We start from the raw sequence: 22077 nt of genomic DNA, 5'->3' as shown, positions 1-22077 counted from the left end.
GCTGCAGCGAGATGGTGGGTGGTCCGCTGGGACCCGCAGCTTCTCGGGCTCAGGTTTAGCAGTGCGGTCTTGTGAGTGCCCACCCTGCTTGAGTGCCAGCGAGGTCTAGCAGAAGCAAGCCTGGCACAGGGCAGGGCAGCACAACCTCTCTCAATCCCCAGTAACTACTCCTACCCGCCGTGCACGCTGACGGATGAGGAGACCCGAACAGAGATGATTAACCGGGAACTGCAGATCTCACAGCGGGAAAAACAGGAGATCCTGGCGTTTGAGGGGCATCTGGCCGCCGCATCCACCAAGCAGACCATCACTGAGAGCAGCAGCCTTCTCCTGTCGCAGCTCACCAGCCTGGATCCCCAGTATGGCTCACTTCCCACCCCAGTATCCCAGGCCTGGCCCGGCAGGTGGCACGAGTGGGAAGAGGCTGGTGGAGCAGGTGGAGCTGCCCACACCTCTGAAGTGCCCACTGTATCCCTTCCCACATAACGGGCATGACTCTGGAGCCAGACCTGGGGAAGCTGGGTTGAGGTGTTGCAGGAGTCCCAGGGTCTCAGCCGTTCCCAGCCGTGGGACGCTGGGTGCTCCCCGTCTTACCTATCTGTGTGTTGCTGGGTCATGTTGTACATGTAGTGTTCTGACTCTTATGTCACTGTCACTTTCAGAGGGCCTCCTCGGAGGCCTCCCCCTCATATCCTGGACCAAGTAAAGGGTCTTAACCAGTCCCTGCGCCTCGGGCACCTCCTGTGTCGTAGCCGCAACCCAGACTTCCTCCTCAACATCATCCAGAGGCAGGTGCGCCTGTTACCCTGAGGAACAGGAGGTCCTGGGAGGGATGGAGAGCTGAGAGTGGGCTTGGAAGATCGGCCTCAGTGGTTCCTGGCAATGACTGTCAGTCGTGGCCAGAAGAGGGGAAGCAGGTTCACGTGGAATTCAGAGGCATGTGGGCTCAGGTGTGCAGATGCACCATTTTCAGGTCAGAGCCATGGTTATGACTCCTGGCAGGTCTGCCTGTGGCCCCACAGAGGGGCTGCTCTAGGAATTGGGGTTCGGGGTAGGTGGGGTCTGGGGTGGGGGTCGCACAGGCTTGATCATGAGGGCACTGAGCACAGGCTACTGTTGCCTCCAGGCATCCTCGCAGTCCATGCCCTGGCTGGCCGACCTGGTGCAGTCCAGCGAGGGCTCCCTGGATGTGCTGCCCGTGCAGTGCCTGTGTGAGTTCCTGCTGCACGACGCTGCCGATGACACCGCCTCTGGGGAGGAGGAGGACGAGGGCGAGAGCAGGGAGCAGAAGGCCAAGAAGCGGCAGGTCGGTCCCCACCCCCGTCCCACCGTGGCTCTTCAGGCTGCCAGATCCTCTGAGACACCCTCTTGTCCTGCAGAGGCAGCAGAAGCAGCGACAGCTGTTGGGCCGCCTACAGGACCTGCTGCTGGGCCCAAAGGCCGACGAGCAGACCACATGTGAGGTGCTCGACTACTTCCTGCGACGCCTTGGCTCCTCGCAGGTGGCCTCCAGGGTTTTGGCCATGAAGGTGAGTGCCACGCCGGGCCTCTGTTCTCTGCACAGGCTCTGCCACTCTTTCCCACTCTTGTCTTGCTCTCGCGCTCTCTGGTTACTTAGCCTTCCAAGACTCTTTCCTAGCTTGTATGTGTAGAAGGGATGGGTGTCACTGGCAGGGTTTGGAAGAACCAAGAGGCCTTGGCTGCCTTCTGCTCCTTCTCTGGGTGATGGCATGAAGTACTCAGAGGGATTTAATAAACCACAGCACTTCTTGTCTTTGAATGTTACTGAGTGGGGCTGGGCTGTAGCTCAGTGGTAGTGCGTATGCCTCACATGTGCAAGGCCCTGGGTTCCATCCCTAGCACCAAAAGGTTATTTTCTAAAGGTATTGAGCAGAAGCGTTTTGAGCTGGTGTGAGGGTACCCACGTGTAATCCCAGCTACTCAAGAAGTTGGGGCAGCAGAATCAATCACAAGTTTAAGGCCAGCATGGGCAATTCAGTGAGACCATTTCAAAATTTAAAAAAGCTTTGAAGAAACCAGATGGAGTTATTTTTCTCTCCTTAATTGTGACTGAGACTGAAGGTCCAGGCTTCCTCACCTGGGAAGATCTGTGCAGGGCTCTGAGGGACATGTGCTGCCTGAGTGCCTGGGCCCACCAAGTGCTGGGGCCTGGGTCTACCCAGCTCTGTGTGTATCTGTGTCTACAGGGCCTGTCGCTGGTCCTCTCAGAGGGTGGCCTGCGGGACAAGGAGGAGAAGGAGCCCCCCATGGAGGAGGACTCTGGAGAGGTAGACGCGCTGCAGGGCTACCAGTGGCTGCTGCGGGACTTGCCCAGGCTGCCTCTGTTTGACAGTGTCAGGACCACCACAGCCCTGGCACTGCAGCAGGTGAGGGCTGTGCTTTGACTGCGGGAAGGCGGGGTGGCAGCACTGCCCCAGCAGCTGGCTCACACACCCTCCCTCCCAGGCCATCCACATGGAGACCGACCCCCAGACCATCAGCGCCTACCTGATCTACCTGTCCCAGCACACGCCGGTGGAGGAGCAGGGCCCACATAGTGACCTGGCCCTGGTGAGAGGATGGGGCCAGCGGTGTCACGCTCCGAGTGTGAGGTGTCCACACCCAACCTGTTCCCCGTGACCTGGTGCCACAGGGAGGCATTGAAGTCACAGAGCTGATACTCCCTGCTCTGCTCAAGGCCTCTGTGGTCACCACAGCTTGTCTCTCAGTCCCCCTGTGGCCCCTGCTGCCTTCATGGAGCATTTTTGCCCCAGTCTGAGAGGGGCCTTGGTTGTGGGAAGGTGGAGCTGGAGCCAGGAGTCACTCCTGCTGTGCTAGGCTCTGGTGGTGGCTTGGAATTGGAGGATGTTCTCATATGGCACACACTGAGGGCCGTCAGAGTCTTTGGCGCCCACCTATTCCCTCCTTAAGCCTTTTTCTGACCTTGCTTGTCCTAGTCACAGCAGCCTGGTACAGTGTCACAGGCCTGAGTCTTAGTGGGATGAGCGAATGAGCAATGAGCAGGTGGAGGTTCACTGGAAGGTTCTGCAGACAGGTTCCTTGCTGGGGCTAAAAACCCAGACATGGCCAGCCCAATAGCCTCTGGGGCCTTTGTCCTCTGAGTCTTTGGTCCAGTGTGGCTCGTGGCCAGGCTTCTTGGCATTGTTGCACATGTTCAAAGAGTGTCTAGACGGGTTGTGACGGCCCTTTCCTTTTGGCTGTGAAAAGCGTGTCTCTGCTACCATGGGTGGTGTCCATGACCCGCTTCCTCCCTGCCCCTTCCTCTCCATGCTGTGGCAGACAGAGGGCCATAATGTCACTTTCAGGGCCAAGTCATCATCCTTTGAGTGCCACATCCTTTCTAGGGCCTGAGATAGCTGTCGCCTCTCCCCCATTGCTGCCAGCCATCTGTGTGCTGCGTCCTGTGCGGTAGAGTGAGGGCTGTGGCACTAGGGCTGCTCTCATTGCCATTGTCAGCCGGGCATCACTGAGGTTGCCTGCAGTGCTCCTGGCGGGGCTCATGATGCAACTAGTGTCACCCGGCCATGTGGCTGTTCTGTAATAAGCCTGCCCTGCCCCGGGCTGTTGGATGGTGTGTAGGGAGGAGGAGAGAGGAGGTGGGACCTCTGACGGCCCTTGTCCTGCCAGGATGTGGCCCGGCTTGTTGTGGAACGCTCCACCATCATGGCGCACCTCTTCTCGAAGCTGTCCTGCAGCGCTGCCTCTGATGCTGTGCTGGGCGCTCTGCTATCTGTGTTCTCCCGCTATGTGCGGCGCATGCGCAAGAGCAAGGAGGGCGAGGAGGTCTACAGCTGGGTAAGGTGCTGCTCGGCCCTGGTCCCCCCACCCCACCCCCGCACCCTCTGAGCCACCAGTCCCATTCCCTGTCCTTTCCCCACAGTCGGAGTCTCAGGACCAGGTTTTCCTGCGCTGGACCAGTGGGGAGACTGCTACCATGCACATCCTCGTGGTTCATGCCATGGTCATCCTGCTAACGCTGGGCCCGCCCCGAGGTGAGTAGCAGGCAGGGCAGGTCTGTCCAGGTGGCTCACAGCCTTACCCAGTGCCTTTTGTCCAAGTTTTTCTGCTTCTGGGCAGGAAGCCTGGCATGGGAGGAACTGCTGTGCCACCTGTGACTGTCAGCAGGTCCCTTTCACCACCTTGCCACGACTTTTTTTGTAAATTGGAGGTGTTACTGCCTTTCCTACTTGTGTCAGAGCCTGTTGTGGGAAGAGGCAAGGTCCTCTCTGGCGGGACTTGGAAACTGAGCCCCCGAGAAGGAGCACCTATGCTGGAATGTGGTCATCGGAGTTTCCCACTCCCCACCCTGGACGTGTGCCTTGGAGGCGGCAACAGCCCCTCCTGTCCTCATGACTGAGCCAGTGAGACTGCCTCTTCCACATAGAGGTGCAAGCATTAGCTGTCCCAAACAAGCCCAGGTGCCTTCGAGCCCATGAGGACTGTGGCCTGAGGACTCATTGGCTATGGCAGAGCCTGTGACTAGAGCCCATATTGAGCCCTTCTGGCTGCGGACTTGCCCTACTCTCTCCTGTGCTGCAACCGTACGTTACTCACCTAATGACGTCTGAAAGGAGGGAAGGGCACAGGACCCCCTTGCATGGTGTGTGGTTGTGGGCTCTGCCAGAATGGTGACCCAGTGAGAGGTGAGTGAGGTTGTCACCCTAGTGGAATGGCCACTGTGTCACCCTCAGGAAAGGCTGGCCTCACACTGCCCTGGCCTGTTCGGTTCCCCTTGGCTCTATGGAGGCTGAGGTTAGAAGGTGCTGGCTCAGCCGAGAGCAGGGGTGCGCCGTGGCTAGATGGCTTGGTGGTAGCTCTCCCTTGGCCTTCATCTGCTCACTGTGAATGGGATAAAGCCAGGATGCTGGTCCCTTGGCAGGTGGGAGGATTGAGTAGTTAACTAATTCATGCCAGTGTTTGGCACAGTTCCGTCCATACTGGAGTCTCCTCTGTTCCTCCAGAACCTCAGTTTCCCCATGAGGAAAATGGCCCTGGCGGTCAGCGTTTGTCCAGCCTTGGTCTTTGGTCCTTCTTGAGGGCAGGGCTCGTTGGGCGATGAGGCTGCTTACCCATGTCTTTCCCTGAAGCTGGTGATGGCGAGTTTTATGAGCTGCTGGACATCTGGTTTCCTGAGAAGAAACCACTGCCCACTGCCTTCCTGGTGGACACCTCAGAGGAGGCACTGCTGCTGCCTGACTGGCTCAAGCTGCGCATGATCCGCTCGGAAGTCCCTCGTCTGGTGGATGCTGGTATGGGCGTGGTCTGGCCTTGGAGAGGGAAGGCCTAGTGAATTAGGGTCTGGCCTCCCACCTGCTGCCTGCAAGCCTGGCACACTCCAGTGGCCTCACAGACCTCGGGGGCTCCCAGGCATCCCTGTGGCCAGGTGCTTACTGAGTTCTGGTGCAGCTTTGGGCTGACCCTGCCCACAGGAATCAGAAATGTGTCCTGGAAAAGAAATGACAGTAAACAGTTGGGGATTTAGAGGGGAAAGGGAAGGTGGTGCAGGTCTCTGAGTTGGTTTTTGCAGGGTTTGTGGGGTTCAGGCAAACTGCAGGGGAGAGTGGAGGGTCCAGGAGGGACTGATGAGGGTCTGGCCAGCATAGGTCTATTGACTGGCCTGTGGGCAGGGCAGAGGGACTTTGGTGAATTAGCTCAGGAAGCCCATTGAAGGACACATCCCGAGGAGCCTTGGACTCCTGTCAGCCGTGGGGAGTATGGTGACAGTATCACCATGGCATGAGGAATGAGTCGGTGGCCTGCCTGCAGTTGGAGGAGCACCCGGTTCTGATGTGCAAGCCTTTCTAGTGACAACCAGTCACACCTCCAGGCTGCCCTCCTGGGTCGGGGGCCTGGGCTCTGGTGGCCTCCAGGCTCACAGAGGGGTGCTGAGTGAGCATCCCACAGCCCTGCAGGACCTGGAGCCCCAACAGCTGCTGCTCTTCGTCCAGTCCTTTGGCATCCCCGTGTCCAGCATGAGCAAACTACTCCAGTATCTGGACCAGGCGGTGGCCCATGACCCCCAGACCCTGGAGCAGAACATCATGGACAAGAGTAAGCATCAGGGGTCCACGTGTTGGTCAGCAGGTCCTCATTGAGTTCCCTGGGGCTGTGGGAACTAAGGGATTGGGGAGCTGCAGGAGGTGGGGTGTGGACAGCAGGTGCTGGATCAGAAGCCCAGTGAGGCTGGAGTGGCAGGAGAGCTGTGGCCTTGGTACCAGGTATCTGCTTGGGAGTTGTTCTGAGGCTGGAGAGAGCTGCCAGGGACCTGGACACCAGTTGACCTTTTGGTGGGAAATCTGTAGCTCAGCTTCCACAGTCTTATGGATGCTTGGTGGACTCTGCTGGGCATTCACATGAAGTTTCCCAGCCTAGATCCCCATGGAAAGGTCAGTGTTTGCTCCCGTCCATGCCTGGCTTTTACTCCTTTACCATTCTGCAGATTACATGGCTCACCTGGTGGAAGTGCAGCATGAGAGAGGCGCCTCTGGAGGCCAGACCTTCCACTCCCTGCTCACAGCCTCCCTACCGCCCCGGCGAGGTACTGGTCTCTCCCAGCAACAGACTCCCAGGCACTTCCTTGATTGGCACTGGCTTCAGGCCAGCATAGGGCTCCTATTTGGGGTCTGTCTTTGGGGGCCTGGGTGCCAGCTCTTCTCTCTGGTGACGTCCTCTGGGCTGGGACTGGGCTTGGTGCGCAGGGATCCCGTGCTGGCAGTGGTCCCAGTTTTCAGCCCATGGTGGTTTCCTTTCTCTGCAGACAGCACAGAGACACCCAAACCAAAAAGCAGCCCTGAGCACCCTCCAGGCCAGGGCCGCACTCGTGCTGGGATGCAGGTCCGGGCACTTGGCCCTGAGGACGACTTGGCTGGCATGTTCCTGCAGGTACTGACACCGCAGTGTGTGTGTGTGGTCCTGCACGTGCAGGTCCTCGCCTCCTCACACAGCCACATTTACATGTGTGCCCACCCAGCACGTGCTTCTTAGATGTACATGCCTCTTAGATGCACATGCCCTATGCTTTCAGGTAGATTCCTGGGGCTCAGACCTACGGGAAGAAAGGAAAGGGGTGTCCTGCTCTGTACCTCCTTCTGTCATCTTTGTAGCCTCCCCTGTGCCTAGCACCCTGGTTTCTCCTTGAAACCAGGTTTGCAGGGCTCACCTGAAGGTCTCACTGCTGGTGCTATGTCCACACGTGGGTCCTACCTGTCTTACTCCTCCTTGATGGAGATCCTTATAGGTTCTTTTTGGGAGGAGTACTGGGGGTGGAACCCAGGGCTTGTGCATGCTAGGCAAGCACTCTGAGCCACACCCTAGCCCTGGAGAGCCTGTGGGCACTTGGCAGACTCTGGACACCATTGTCCTCCATGGGAAACTCCTAGGGATGTCAGGGTTCCTCTCTGCTCCCCAGCAGAGGTCTGCAGGGCCCCTCTGCACATAGTTGGAGCCACACATGAACAGGGATCCAACTAAGGGCATGGCTCTGGCACAGGAGCTGCACGAGGGTACTCAGCCTGCACACGCTCCTCTCCTGACTCCTGCCCCTGCTATTCCAGATCTTCCCGCTGAGCCCTGACCCGCGGTGGCAGAGCTCTAGCCCTCGCCCTCTTGCCCTGGCGCTGCAGCAGGCCCTGGGTCAGGAGCTGGCCCGAGTCCGCCAGGGGAATCCTGAGGTGCCGGGCATCACAGTGCGCCTCCTGCAGGCCATGGCTACCTTGCTGGGCTCTCCACACGGTGGGGCCCTGGCCATGGCCATGCACCGCAGCCACTTCCTGTCCTGTCCGCTGATGCGCCAGCTCTACCAGTACCAGGTACACCGATGCGAGTGCTTCTTGCAGTGGAGTGAGGGGAGGGATGACTCAAGTGTCGCAGGGAAAATAGGTAGAAGCCCCAGGCACCACCCAGATCCACTTGAGGCCCAGTGCCACCCCAGCACATCTGGAGGCTGCCTTGTTCCTGGTTCCTCTGTGCAGAAAGCAGATCGTGAGACAGGCCCCCTCTCCTTATTAAAGCTGAGGGGACAGGGGTGACCACCTGTGCACCTCCAGTCCTAATCCCCCAAGGCCCAATGGTCTTGCTCGATTGCCGCTACACACATTTGTGTTTGAACGTTCACTTGAGTCTGTGTGTTCCTTTTTCTTTCTCCTGAATCACATGGAAACAAGTTGCCAGAAGAATGCCACTAGCTCACAAGGCCCCATGAGGTCATCCTGACAGGATAGGACATGCTGAGTAGCAAATGGGTTGATTTGGGGCCAGTGACAGGGGGTGCTGATCCCCGAGGGTTCCACTCTGGCCCCAGCCTCATGGCCCTTTTTCTGGGCTTTGGGTTCTTGGCCCTATGCAGGGTCACTGTTGTCCCTGGGCCAGTGTAACCCACAAGCTGCCGGTTGTTCCCACAGCGCTGTGTGCCCCAAGACACTGGCTTCTCCTCCCTCTTCCTCAAAGTGCTAATGCAGATCCTGCAGTGGCTGGATAGCCCTGCTGTGGAGGAGGGGCCCCTCCAGGCTCAGCTCAAACTGTTCGCCACCCAGTACTCAGCAAGACGCAGGATCAGCGATGGTGAGAGTGAGAAGGGGTGGCAGGTGGCCAGGGTCCCTGGCAGTGACCTGACATGAACACATGTGGCCAGGCGACTGGGGAGCACTGTGGGTTCCAAGGGAAGATGGAACCTGAACAACTGGAGGGGACTCCTGGGTGGGGTCCTGGGAGGAATGAGAACAGAAGTCAAATGTCCCCAGTAGTAACATGGGCTCTCCTACAGTGCGAAGTGGGCTCCTGCACCTAGCTGAGGCCCTGAGCTTCCGTCGTGACCTAGAGGTGGTTAATTCTACTGTGCGGGCTGTCATTGCCACCCTGAAGTCTGGGGAGAAGTGCAGTGTGGAGCCAGAGCTCATCAGCAAAGGTACCGTCCTGACCCAGACCCTTCAGCCACCAGGCCTGTGAAGACCCCTGCCTGGACGGCTTCCCTTGCTGCAGATGGAGGCCAGTAGTGATCATTCAGGCCATTCCTGGAAGGTGCCCATAGAGGTCCTCTCCCAGTGCCCAGGTGGGGTCTCTGGAGAATAACATGGCACCGTGTCCCCAGGAACCCCTTCCTGCTCTGGGCCTTCTTGTGCTCTGCCATGGGCACATCCTGCATAGGCTCACTCACACCCAGTCTGGGCCTGCCACTCCGTGGTCTGCCTACCCGGGTGATGCAGGATGTCCCTGTCCCTCATTCAGTCCTTCAGGGTCTCATCGAGGTAAGATCCCCCTATCTGGAGGAGCTGCTGACAGCCCTCTTCTCAGCTGCCATGGGTGCCACTGGTCCGAGTCCAACCTCCAAGGCCATTGTGGTGGTGAGCTCCCTGCTGCAGGAGGAGGAGCCCCCAGCTTCTGGGAAGCAGGACACAGATGACAGGTGAGCCAGGAGCCATGGCCAGTGGGCAGGCAGCCCTGGCGTTCCTTCCCTGAGTCTCTTCCTCCCTGTAGCCTGGAGACTGTGTGCCTGGGACCCTCATCAGGGCTGCTCGTGGACTGGCTGGAGATGCTGGACCCTGAGGTGGTCAGCAGCTGCCCTGACCTACAGCGGAGACTACTCTTTTCACGGAGGAAGGTGACAGGGCTGCCCAAGGGCAGAGCGTACTCTGGGCTCCCTGATTGCATGGGGAGAGGCTCTGGGACAGTGACCACAAGGGCCACCAGCAGCCCCTCCGTTCTAAGACCTCACATCCACTTAGCCCCAGAGGAGGGATGAGGTCAGAGTCTAGGCCTGACCCTCTAGTCTCACACCAGGTCATATGTCCCCTCAAGGCCAATACTAGTGACCAGATCTGGTTCCAAGGACAGGTGGGTAGGGGCCCTGCCAGACTTTGTGGACCAATGGCCTGTCTCCCCAGGGGAGCACAGAGGGTCTGTGGTCAGCAGAAGGGGAGCAGTGTGGGATTCCCTGGTGTTACTAGAGCCCAGCACCACTCAGGGCCAGGGCCCTCTGTGAGGGGTGGCAGGGCCCAGGTGCTGCTCCTGTGTGGAGAGGTGAGGAAGTGGTGGTGGATCTGTTTGTGGGCAGTGACAGGCCCCACTGAAGGAAGCCGTCATGGCCAGCCAGCTTCTTTGGCATGATCAGCCAGTGCTTTTGGGTCACTGGGCTTGTCTCCTCACTGTGGCTGCAGTGGAGACAGTTCCACACCCCTAGGGTCTGCTGAGCTCCCTGGGCTGATGCTCAGGACTGTTTCCTGGGAAGGCCTCCAGGTCTTACTGGAAATGTCCTTTGTGCCTATTTCCTGGGTGGCTTTTTCAGGACTTTCTCAGCTGACCTGACCCAATAGCTGGTTTCAGCCCAGTTGGGACCATCTCATCCTTCTTCCCCAGGGCAAAGGTCCTACAGGTACCCAGGTGCCGTCCTTCCGCCCCTACCTCCTGGCCCTCTTCACACACCAGTCCAGCTGGTCCACATTGCACCAGTGCATCCGTGTCCTGTTGGGCAAGAGCCGGGAGCAGAGGTGAGGCCCTTCCCTGCCTTGGCCTTGTGCCCACTGGGCAGACCCTTGGCCCTGCCTTGGGCACCATGTGAAGGCTGTGGGGCTCACGTCCCTGCACTGAGAGCTGTCAGCTCAGCTGCAGCAGGTCTATCACCCTGCTGCTACCTCAGGTGGACGCTTGTAAACAGGCTCTGCCCTGAGAGGCCCAGGAGTGTCTAGCCTTCACCCCACACACCGACTGCTGGAATTCCTGCTCCTTGCCTGGGCAGCATGTCTGTATTGCCCTTGCTTCACAGGCTGAATGTGTTGTCATGGCTGCCTAGGCCTCACCAAGGGTGCAAACAGGCTAGTCTCCTCGAGTGTCCTTGGGTCACTTTCTCTGTCTGGTTACTTGTCCAGGCAGGTCATGAAAAGCCTGTGAGGTGCAGCACCACAGCCATCCTGCCTGGTGCTCCCTCGGAGAGGCTGTGGGGTGGGCAGGGCTGACACTGGGTTCCCTCCATGGGATGTGCTGTTGGATGCTTGGTTCATGGCCACAGGAGGGAGAGGCATGGGGAAGAGGTGACCAGCAGTCCTCTCAGAAGGGCTATGGAGGCTTTCCCACAGGGAGCCCTCCTCGGAAAATCTTACCCTGTATTCTGGTTGATTTCTCCCTGGGTTCAGTTGGGTTTCTGTTTCCTCCCAGGTTTGATCCCTCTGCCTCCCTGGATTTCCTCTGGGCCTGCATCCACGTTCCAAGGATCTGGCAGGGAAGGGACCAGCGTACCCCGCAGGTTGGTCTTGGGAGGGCAGCCAGCCCGTGGGGTTGGGGCAGGGTGGGGTGGTGCACCCCGGAGCTAACTGGCCAGTGATTGGTTACAGAAGCGGCGGGAAGAGCTGGCACTCCGTGTCCAGGCTCCAGAACTCATAAGCCTGGTGGAACTGATTTTGGCTGAGGCCGAGACCCGGAGCCAGGATGGGGATGCCTCTGCCTGGACCCTTATCCAGGCCAGACTGCCCCTGCTGCTCAGCTGCTGCTGTGGTGACGAGGAGAGCATCAGAAAAGTGACAGAGTACCTGACGAGCTGCATCCAGCAGTGGGGGGACAGGTGCCTGAAGCCCCATGTGCCCTGAGGGTGTGACGGAGTGAGCCCAGGTCCAGGCCCAGCCCCCACCTGCCCCAGCAAACCCTGACTGATCTCTTCCAGTCTGCTGGGCAAGCGCTGCCAAGACCTGCTCCTGCAGCTCTACCTGCAGCGGCCGGAGCTCCGGGTACCAGTTCCCGAGGTCCTGCTGCACGGTGAAGGGGCCACTGGCAGCAGCATCTGCAAGGTGAGCTGGTGCTCCCGCTCCCTGCCTTTCCTGCCCACAAAGGGAGGGCAGAGGCTGTCAGTCTAGCAGTCTGGCTTTCCCAAGAAGCCTGGTCCCCACAACAAATTCTGTGACTTGCTTTGGAGTAGAATCTGAATCAGGAAGTGGTGTGCAGTGGTGGTGTGTGTGGGCACCCCAGCCCACCTCCTCAGAGGGAAGAGCCCACCCTGCTGCCTTCCTGGTCTGACCCCTCCTTTAGATGGTGGCACAGGAGAGCCGTCTGCTTGGCCTTTTCCTGCCTGGGACAGGTGTGGCTGTCAGGAAGTTGCACGTGTGTGTGGTGTGTGCAAGGCAGGATGGGAAGCCCCCATCACCCACAGTGACCCTGGAGCCCTCCTCCTGTTCTTCCCCACAGTGCCACTCCACCCTGCAGGACAGATTAGTTTGCATCCTCCAGAGTGTCCTTCAGTGGGGTCACAGCTTATGCTCTTGTTGGGTGTCCTCCAGCATAATTTCAAGGTGGTCAGTGTTGGGTGTGCATGGATAGCCCGTTCCTTGCTGTTGCTGAGTGGCATCTGCTGGATAGACCTGTTTATCCTTTCTTCTGCTGAGTGCCCTTTGGGATGAATCCACTGTGGGCCCGTGAGAGCCACCATGGGGACTCTGGAAGGCTGTGTTCCTACCTCCTAAGCCTCAGGCCTCCCTTTCTCACCCCCTCTTAGCTGGATGGCCTTGTTCACCGCTTCATAACCCTCCTCGCAGACACCAGTGACTCCAGGTCATCTGAGAGCCGAGTGGCAGATGCCAACATGGCTTGTCGAAAGCTGGCTGTGGCCCACCCCATCCTACTGCTAAGGTATTGCTGGGCTTTTTCACCTATAGTCTGATAGGGAGGTGCCTGGGGTCTTTGATTATGCTCTGGAAGGTTCCATGGGGCAGAATGTGGCCCTTCCCTTCCCTACTCCTGAACCAGAGTGGGTCCTCTGGTGTGTGTTGCAAACCCTGCCCTCTGAAGATGTAAGTTTAAGAAGGGTATTCAGCTAAAAACTGGCACGCAACAGCCTGGCCCCAGCCTCAGTGGTTGGCGCAGGAACCTCTGGCCTGTGACTGAGCCTTGGGTGGAGCTGGGTAGACCTTAGATCAGGTGAGGGCCTCCTCTCAGGCTTGCACTGGTCCACCTGCGCAGCTTCTCCAAGCCACTCCCTGACAGCGTCACCCAGACCTTGTCAGGAATGCAGATCCTGCCACCTTCTGGTCAGTGAGTGTGGAGTGCACCTCGCTGGTGGGTGAGCACTAGGGGAGCCAGAAAGCTGGGCTGGTTTGCCATCATTGATGGGGAGTGCGGAGTTGGGATATTGGATGTGTGACTGGGGCTCTTGGAGTGGGAACATCTGACTCCAGGTAGAGAAACCATAGAGGTCCCTTCTGCCCACTCTAGGCACCTGCCCATGATCGCCGCTCTCCTGCATGGCCGGACGCACCTCAACTTCCAGGAATTCCGGCAGCAGAACCACCTGACCTTCTTCTTGCACGTGCTGGGCATTCTGGAGCTACTGCAGCCACGGGTCTTCCAGAGCGAGCACCAGGGGGCACTGTGGGACTGCCTGCTCTCCTTTATCCGGCTGCTCCTGGTGGGTCCTCGCTGTAGTCTCCCTTGGATCCCTGGCTGTGCCTTCTGTGGGGACCCTGTCCCACCAAGAAATGCTGATTCCCTCGTCTCAGTTCATCTCCCTTCTGTTCCCAAACCAGGCCTGGTTTGTCCTAATCAGGACCAGTGGGACCCCCAGCCCCATGAGAGAGCCCACTTCTAAGCCTGGCACCAAACCAAGACAGGGCTACCTGTCCCATAGCCTCTGCCTCCTCTACTGCCTCCAAGGCTTGCTCTTGCCCTGAGAGGCCCCTGCCCCCCAGCTTCTCAAGGGCTAGGGTCCCATGTTCTCGAGAAGCCCAATTCAGATCTCTCAGACCCTTTGCTGAGCTTGCCATGCGTCATGTGTGCTCAGCCTGTGAAAGACAAAGGCCACTTTGTCCACCCCAGACCCTAACACACTCACAGTGGTGGCAGGGTCAGGGAGAGTTGTTGGGGCCGTAACTAGGATTGCAGTGCCCTGAGTGACTGTGCCCATCTTCAGAACTACAGGAAGTCCTCCCGCCACCTGGCCCCCTTCATCAGCAAGTTTGTGCAGTTCATCCACAAGTACATAACCTGCAGCGCCCCAGCCGCGGTGTCCTTCCTTCAGAAGCATGCAGAGCCCCTCCAGTGAGCACCTGCAGGGCCTGGGAGGGCCACACTGGGCGAGGTCCACAGCTCCAGCGCCAAGAGAGGTGGCAGCTGAGGACAGATCAGTCTGGGATGTCTGGGCTGGCAGCAAAGGCTGGCTCTGGCCATCACGTCCTCCTCTATGCAGAGCCTTCTGGGTTGCCTCCCTTGCAGTGGGCCTCACTCCACATGCACAGACTCCTCCTGCCTGCCCCTACCCCAGCACCCTGTGCCACTCAGCTTCCCGCCCTCCCCTCCCTTCAACATGCCTTCCACCTGCCAGGTTTCTGCCAAGGTGAGACCATGTTCTCTTCCCCCAGTGACCTATCCTTTGACAACAGTGATCTGGTGATGCTGAAGTCCCTCCTCGCAGGACTCAGCCTTCCCAGCCGGGATGGCAGGGCTGACCGGGGCCTGGATGAGGAGGGAGAGGGTGAGTGGGGACAACTGGTATCTTGGGTGGGCCGCAGAGAGGTCCTGTTGAGGCCCAAGGTGTCCAATAGGACTTTGTGAGCCATGAGACCTTGCTTATTTTACCTATTTGAGGTGTGACTAGTGCCACAGCTGGCCTGAGCAGCAGCAACCCCTACTCTCTGGGGAATGTCACCTCGTATCAGATGTCATTTCTTTGGGAGACTTCCCCAGCCTTGCTGGGCACAACTGTCCTTGGTTCTCACTGTTCTTGTCCCATCTCTCTCTGTGGCCTTGCTGGCCTAATCATAGCATGCCACAGGTGGGTGGGAATGAGTGAACTCCTCAAAGGATCCTCTGAGGCTGGGATTGTGAGGCTGATAATAGCCATTCTGTAGGCCCTCTTGTGTCAGATTGTTTTCAGTGGCTCTGGGGCAGTCCTCGGGCACATAAACACATTAATTGAGCATGTGCAACACGTGGGCCCCAGACCTTGAGCTGCAGAGGGGACAACTCTGCTCTTGCAGTACTTCCAGGGGAGAGGAAAGAGTGAACATACTGTAGTCACACTGGGTTATGGGCAGCATGAAGAAACAGTAGGTCTGCCAGGTGTGATGGCACACACCTGTAAGCCCAGTTACTCAAGAGGCTGAGTCAGGATGATCACAAGTTCAGGGCTGGCCTCAGCAACTTAGGCCATCAGCAGGAGCTCCAGGGGTGCAATCAGTTAGTGCACGGTACTTATAAGTAAGGTCATAAGCAACTTAGCAACTTAGTAAGAAGGGCTAGAGTTGTGGCTTGGTGGTAAAGTACCTCTAGGCTTGATCTCCAGTACCAAAAAAACAAGGAAAGAAAAAAAATCAGGAAGTCTGAATCCCCAAAATCAACCCTCAGTAACATCATGGTGCCACCACACTTACTGAGCACCTGCTGCCAGTAGTCTTGGCAGTGGCTGCTCCACTCTTGGGACAACACCTCATTTTCACTGCCTCAGCGTCCCCAGCCCATCCTGATCACCGACTTGCATCTTTTCCAGATGAGCGCTCAGCTGGCTCCCTGCCTCTGGTCAGTGTCTCCCTTTCCACACCACTGACTGCAGCTGAGATGGCCCCACACATGAAGAGGCTTTCCCGGGGCCAGACTGTTGAGGGTGAGTGGGGCTTGCTCCTCCCAAGCCAGTTTGGTGCCTTTGCTTCCCCTAGGTACCCTGAGCCCATGGGGGGCTGCTCTGCTCTCGGTTTCACTGGGACATAGGTCTCCAGGAAAAGCAGAATATTGGGGGATGTAACAAGGAGAAAGGCCCGGTGGATGGAACTGGCAAGACTGGTTCCCTCCCTTCGAAGGGAACCAAGGCTGGGGTGGTGGGGGTTGGTGGTGCCTAGAGCACCCTGCTGGGGCCATTTCCCCTCTCTGGAGACTGGCAGTTAGGGCTAAATGGTCACCAGCTTGGATTGTCCCATGGAGGACAGCTACATAGTGTTCTCCAAATGGGCCCTGTCGGATCTCAGGGTGTGCACCTGGGGAGCTTCCCAGGGAACTGAGATGCTTGGGGACTTGTCTCCTCCTGCCTTTGGGTTGTTTGAATCAGTGCAGGAAAGGGGAAGGAGATCCTCCTGCCCCTCACAGGGCACCGCCCCCCATACCTGACCTGGTCCTCTGTGCCTTTTAGATCTCTTAGAGGCTCTGAGTGACATAGATGAGATGTCCCGGAGAAGACCCGAGATCCTGGGCTTTTTCTCGGTGAGTAGGGCCGAGACTGCAGCAGGGCCAGGAAGAACCTGAGCAGGGGCCTCTGGAGGGACACTACCCTGCACTTTGCTGCTTGAGGTCCACAGAGCCCTGTGGCCTGCTGGATGGGTCCCTGTCCTGGGTAATTACAGAACAGGTGGCCATGGTGGGCCCACCTCTGCTTGGGGCTAGACCTGCTGACCGTGGGTGCCTTTGCCATTCAGTGGTTGGAGCCTGGGGAACAGTCCCTGGCTGCTGCAGCACTGTTCCAAGGCTGAGGGCTGAGGGTGTAAGCCCTGGTCAGGGGTTGCCCAGGTAATTATGCCCCTTCCCCACCCTGGCCTTTGAACAGACCAATCTGCAGCGACTAATGAGCTCAGCTGAGGAGTCCTGCCGCAACCTGGCCTTCAGCCTGGCGCTGCGCTCCATCCAGAACAACCCCAGGTGAGTTCAACCATTTCAGAATTAAGCCACTGCCAAGGTCACAGGTTGGCCCACTGGTGGCTGGACCAGGCTTCCAGGTCAACTTTCCATCTAGCTAGGGCCCGGCTGAGGGTGGTGCCCACTCAAGCGCATCTCTCTTGCAGCATTGCAGCTGACTTCCTGCCCACCTTTATGTACTGCCTGGGCAGCCGGGACTTTGAGGTGGTACAGACAGCCCTCAGGAATCTGCCAGAGTACACCCTGCTCTGCCAAGGTGAATTGTCCCATCCAGATGCTGGGTCCTTTTGCAAGCCTGCACTTTTCCAGAGCTGCCTGACCGTGTCTTTCCTACAGAGCATGCAGCTGTGTTACTGCACCGGGCCTTTTTGGTGGGCATGTATGGCCAAATGGACACTAGTGCCCAGATCTCCGAGGCCCTGAAGATCTTGCACATGGAGGCTGTGATGTGAACCTGCGGCGGCCTGACCTGTCCTTCAGCCTCAGTGCCTCAGCACCTGGGCCACTGAGGCCAAGCTCAGGAAGCCCACTCCACTGGCGGTCTTATCTGGGAGCCAAGGCTGGGCAGGAGCTGGAAGCAGCACTGCTGGGCTAGCAGTTGGCTTTTGGGGGCAGTCCACTGAGGCTACACCACCTCCCAGGTCATAGCTCTGCTGCAGAGCCACTGGGGACGTGGGCCAGCCCAAGACTGGTGTCCGGGCAAGGCACACCAAGGGCTGGTTGTAAATGAAGCGTTCTCAATTTGTGTGCTGACTTGTGTCCTGTGTTGCCCCTGGCCAGTGTGGGCCCATGCCCTGCCCTTTTTTCTCTGCTGCTGAGGTGCCTGGCAGCTGAGTGGGGTCCTGAGAGGAGGAGAGTGAGGTTGGGCCCCATGGCTCTCCCCATGGTCCTGCCTGCTCCTCAGGGATATTTGGGGATCAGGGACACTGCCTGCTTAGCTGCCCATACCAGTCACTGCCTTTGGCCTCCTGTGGTGCGACCCCTGGAGTTCTCTGCTCAGGGTCAGCCTTTTCAGACCACAGGGCTGCGTGAGGTCTAGGGGAGCTGAGCAGTCTCCCCTCTTACCCCAGAATGGGTGCTCTGAGAGCCTCGCCTATGGGTGTTTGGCTCCGGGAGGAGAGGGCAGGGAGCTGGTGCTGTAGCAACCATGTAGCCAGTGGCCCTGGACCTGTCCTGTGCCCATCAGTGAGCCTGCGAATTCCAATCCACTAGAGGGGCAGCATGAGCCTGAGGAGCTGCGGGTCAGCAAGTGTCCCCAGGGGGAGGCTGCAGGGCTGGTACAGGGACACAGGCAGTCTCATGTTCTAGAGCTGTACCCTGGCATTTCTCCAGATGGTCTCCTTGCCTTGGAGTCAGGATTGAAGCCATTCATTCCCTCCATCCTTCAGAAGCCCGAGGCCTTACCAGTGCCGGGGAGGGTGTGCCCCAGCCTGAGGCTCCCCGTGGCATCAGCACCACAGGCAAGCCAGTACTCAGGATCCAACTGGCTGCCTGGTTCCTGCTTAGCTTTACTGTCTGAGGCCACCAGGGGGCACTATGGCTAAGAATGCAGCCCAGGCCCTCTCCAAAGCCTGACTGACAGAGGCCAGAGGTTTTTGAGGTGCCCTGTCTGGAGACTGACCTTCTCAGACAGATGCATAATCCCAACCCAGATATGTCCCCGGATAGTCACACAGGCTTTGGATCGCAGCCCCTCCTGTCCTGGCCATCAGGCCTGGCCTTTCCATCCATATCCACTTCCCAAGGGCCTCTAGCCTGCCTCTGCTGCACTGCCTGCCCACCCATCCTCTGGCGTCCTGTAAGGCAATACAGGTTTGAGGTCTACGGTGCCCCACCATGCCTACCTGAGGTGGGCTGGGGCCCTGGAGGTGGGAGTCTGCTCTGGGCAACCCAGATTGGCCAGAAAGTGAGAACAAGAAGTACCCTCTAAGTGGCCAGAGGCCTGAGTGGTCCCCAAGCCAGCATTCAGGGCTTTCCTTCTCCCACCTTGCCCTCGTGCACCAGAGTGGGCCCTGCACAGCCCGGTGTGGCCGTTGGCGTCTGCATCCACACTTGGGGTGATAGTGACACCCGTCCTATAGGATGGGGGGTGCACCTGCCATGGAGCTGGTGCAGAGGTCACTTCCTGCTCCACACTCTTAAGTCTTGGTCTTGTTCAGAGTCTGCCCTTTGACACCTTGGGCGCCAGGCTGCTGCCCCGATGCTGCAGCTCCATCCTCCACGCCCTGCCCAAGCCCTGCTCTTCCTATGTGCTGCCCTTGGGAAGCTGTGAGGCCCTTCTGGCATGTGCTTGTTCTTGGCTTTTCTGGCCCTGGTACCCCATATTCTTGTGAGGCCCTGGCCAGGGTGCCTGGAGCTGGCACGGCTGCCCCTGGGTTGGAGTGCCAGCCCCACCCTCACTATATAGAGGAGACCAGAGAAGGGCAGGGTTTCCTGCACTGCAAAGCAGGGAGGCCACCCCTCCCCTGGACCACCCCTGTACTGCACCCTCCTACCCTGCCAAGGAGGAGCCCGGGTCCGGTGGCTGGCATTGCCATACAGAGAGTACCCTTTGCATCACATCATTCTGGACTTGGATAATGACCATGTCCTCTTGCCCCCAGGACCCAAGCCACCTGGTAGGGTAGGTGGCATGTTTCCATCTCATGACTGAGAAGAGGTCCCCAGAAGCTTGGAATGTGGTGGTAGGGAAGAGTTGAGGCTGGAGCCCAGGTCTGTGTCCCTGTCACACTGTTCAGCATTTACCCCTCCTGATGCCATGGGTGTGCAAGGAGGAAAATAGGAGACAGGAATCTGGGGCCTCCCCACTGGGCAGACCAGCAGCCAAGGCCTGAAGACATTCCAAGGCTGGAGCAACCTGGGCCTTGTCCTCTTCCACCTTGGACCTGGCCTCCCCAGCTCCTGACTCATTTCACATGATCCTAGTGCAACAGAAGGGGAGGCCAGGGGCTGTGGACACAGGCGCTGGTGCAGGCTTGGCAGAGAGCAGATGCTCATGAAGCACTCACTGCTGCTGCAGCCCCCAGCCAGGCCATGCTGGTGCCCTCAGATACCACCTTCTGTCGTATACACAGGGGGACTGGCGTGGGGAAGTGGCACCAGGTCACCAACTGATGAAGGGCAGGACTGCCCCTGGTATTGGGAGACAAGGCCCAGAGGCCCCAGGACTGGCCCGCTGGACTCAGGGCCTAATAACTTAGCTGATGGGAGAGGCCATCCATACCTCATGCTGGGCAGAGATGTGGACACCTCCCAGGCGTGGGGTGTGTTCAGGGTCATGAGTGAACGTGAGCAGTGGGCAAGGTTCCTGTACTTACCTGGTCTCAGGACAGAGGCATGCAGTCCTGACTGGGGATGTGTTCCTCCCCCATCTGACACTGTCAACTTGGAGCCCACTGTGTCCCCTGCACCCAGACTGCAGTCCTGGTGACCAGGCTGTCTCCCCAGACCTGAACCTGGGTCCTCAGCCCCAGAGGCCAGAATATGGCTCTGGGAAGTTCTAGTGTATTCCAAGAATGCTACCAGGCAGAACCTTCTCACCCAGTCACGTTACCTCTGAAATCCACACTCGACCCTCCCTCTGTGCCCTTCCCCCAGAAAGACTTCCTGCACCTCGGGGTGGGTGTCCTTCAGAGCTCCTGATCCTATGTTGGCATAACTTGTTTTGTGCTGTACTGGGAGGTGGTGTGAGGCTGGCTGAGTGACGAGAGTTGTGGCTCCATCCAGGACCTGCCCGCCTGGGGCACTGGCAGGTGAGGGGCAGTCTCAGGGAACTGGGGCTGGGAAGAAGGGGAGTGGAGGCACACTGGCCCTCTGTGGGTCACTTGCCGAGCCTGGCTCAGAGCAGCCCGTAGCAGCCAGGCCCTGGGAGGGAGCTGGGAGGTGGGGGCAGGGCCAGGGGCTTGTGTGCGGTTCCCTCTGGACTCAGTGTCCCTCATGAATGAGCTGAGCTCACACCCGCCCAGTGAGGCAGTGGAGGCCAAGCTAAGCTGAGGCATCTGTGAGAAATGCAGGCACAGGGTGGCAGGCCATGGGCACTCGGAAGGGGCACGTGCACTGTGCAAGGACACGATGCGTCTGCCAGAGGTGCCCACCCACCCAGGGTGCTGATGTTCCCACTTAGGATGCCCAGGGGCAGACAGGGCACCTGGCACTCACACCAGGCTGACAGCTTCGATAGCCCCTGGAGGATGGCCCAGTGTGGCCCTGGCGCAGAGGGAAGCCTTTCCAGCGGCTGTCTCAGCCAGGCAGGGCTGTCAGTGCTGGCGAGACCCGGAGGGGAGGTCAGCCTGCACGGGTGAGGCCATGGGTGGATTTGAATCTCTGAGCAGGGGACCTGGGGGAATTGGGGGCTTCAAGAGCAAAGGTGTGGAGATGGTGAGAGGGCACTAGCCCTGGGTGGTTGTGCAGGATGTGGGAGGCCCAGGGCCCCGAGGCTGGGTGCATTCTATACCCTCTGCCTTCCAACTCCTTTCCACCCGACCCCCACAGAAGCCCCAGGACAAGCCATGGGGGCCTGGACAGGACCCCTCTGCACTCAGTGGCCACCTGTTCCAGGATCGTGTGCTCCAGTGGCAGTGCTATGGCAAGGTCCCCTCACGTGGGTCATCAGAGCCCCGGCACTCTTGGGGTCCCCTTCATTCTGAGAAGGCCAAGGGGTGCTGGAACGTGGACAGGCAGGGCCCAAGGGCAGCACTTCAAGCCTGTCCCTCCCTGTGGCCTGGCCAGTTCCCGGGCTTCCTCCTCAGGTGGGGAGGGTGTGACAGGTGAGGTGTTGCCACCTGACAGCTCACATGATTCCCTCAGCCTCTGGATAGGCCTTGGAGTTTCATTTTCAGTCCTGGGTGGGGACCTTCAGACACCGCAGGCAGAGGGCCCTGGGCCTCACCGTGAGATTTCCCCTCATGTGCCCTGGGAGGCTGGCATTGGTCCCACGTTGCCGATGAGGGCAAGGAGGCCCCCACTATGGCCAGGGTCACGGGTGGGGAGCAGGTGGGAGGCTGGGAGTCCTAGGACACACGCTGCCCCTCCCCTCTCTTCCTACGAGCGGCTCCAAGTTCTAACCCTGGCAGGAACTGGCGGGGGTGTGGGGTCATTTTGGTGTCTGCAGAGTGTGCTGGAGGCCTCCAGGGACCTGCCCTCCTGGGAGGTGATCTGATAGGAAGCTCTGGGGGGACAGGCAGGGCAACCAGAAGCCCTGACTTTCTCCCCAAGTGCCCCCCATGGTACAGACTCAAAAGAGCACCCTCCCAGCACCAGGTCCAGCTGGGGTCATGGGGAGAGGTTGGACCTCACCAGGACTATGTCTGGGCACTGGAAGCGCCAGCCCTGCCTGGGGATTGGGAAGGGCTGTTCATAGAAAGGCGTGTTGAATGGGCCGTGAGGGGTGACAGTTCCCCCCGCAGGTCTGTTATCTGTGCAGTGGGGGCACAGGCTCTCGGTGGCCTTCACCCGGGTGGCAGGTGA

At 58.9% G+C, this 22077-nt stretch overlaps 1 protein-coding gene across 1 annotated transcript in view; it reads left to right on the top strand.

The window, feature by feature from the left end:
- The window catches only part of INTS1 (integrator complex subunit 1), a 32527-nt gene extending 15171 nt beyond the window's left edge, over positions 1-17356 (top strand). The window contains exons 18-47 of the mRNA XM_079120607.1: positions 162-359; positions 663-792; positions 1127-1306; positions 1380-1529; positions 2208-2387; positions 2467-2571; positions 3649-3816; positions 3902-4013; positions 5109-5270; positions 5926-6072; positions 6461-6559; positions 6779-6903; positions 7575-7829; positions 8421-8580; positions 8783-8923; positions 9244-9421; positions 9493-9616; positions 10372-10502; positions 11167-11254; positions 11343-11569; positions 11669-11792; positions 12494-12627; positions 13210-13402; positions 13904-14031; positions 14352-14464; positions 15479-15592; positions 16112-16182; positions 16523-16614; positions 16758-16867; positions 16948-17356. Coding sequence (XP_078976733.1) covers positions 162-359; positions 663-792; positions 1127-1306; positions 1380-1529; positions 2208-2387; positions 2467-2571; positions 3649-3816; positions 3902-4013; positions 5109-5270; positions 5926-6072; positions 6461-6559; positions 6779-6903; positions 7575-7829; positions 8421-8580; positions 8783-8923; positions 9244-9421; positions 9493-9616; positions 10372-10502; positions 11167-11254; positions 11343-11569; positions 11669-11792; positions 12494-12627; positions 13210-13402; positions 13904-14031; positions 14352-14464; positions 15479-15592; positions 16112-16182; positions 16523-16614; positions 16758-16867; positions 16948-17063 — 4255 coding nt within the window. The 3' untranslated portion in view covers positions 17064-17356. The remainder of the gene's footprint in view (positions 1-161; positions 360-662; positions 793-1126; positions 1307-1379; positions 1530-2207; positions 2388-2466; positions 2572-3648; positions 3817-3901; positions 4014-5108; positions 5271-5925; positions 6073-6460; positions 6560-6778; positions 6904-7574; positions 7830-8420; positions 8581-8782; positions 8924-9243; positions 9422-9492; positions 9617-10371; positions 10503-11166; positions 11255-11342; positions 11570-11668; positions 11793-12493; positions 12628-13209; positions 13403-13903; positions 14032-14351; positions 14465-15478; positions 15593-16111; positions 16183-16522; positions 16615-16757; positions 16868-16947) is intronic.
- Positions 17357-22077: the final 4721 nt, after the last annotated feature.

Source organism: Sciurus vulgaris (genome assembly GCF_902686455.1).
Source record: "Sciurus vulgaris genome assembly, chromosome: 18".
Classification (NCBI taxonomy): domain Eukaryota; kingdom Metazoa; phylum Chordata; class Mammalia; order Rodentia; family Sciuridae; genus Sciurus; species Sciurus vulgaris.
Note: the sequence above shows the minus strand (reverse complement) of the source record. Positions and strands in the feature narration are given on the sequence as shown.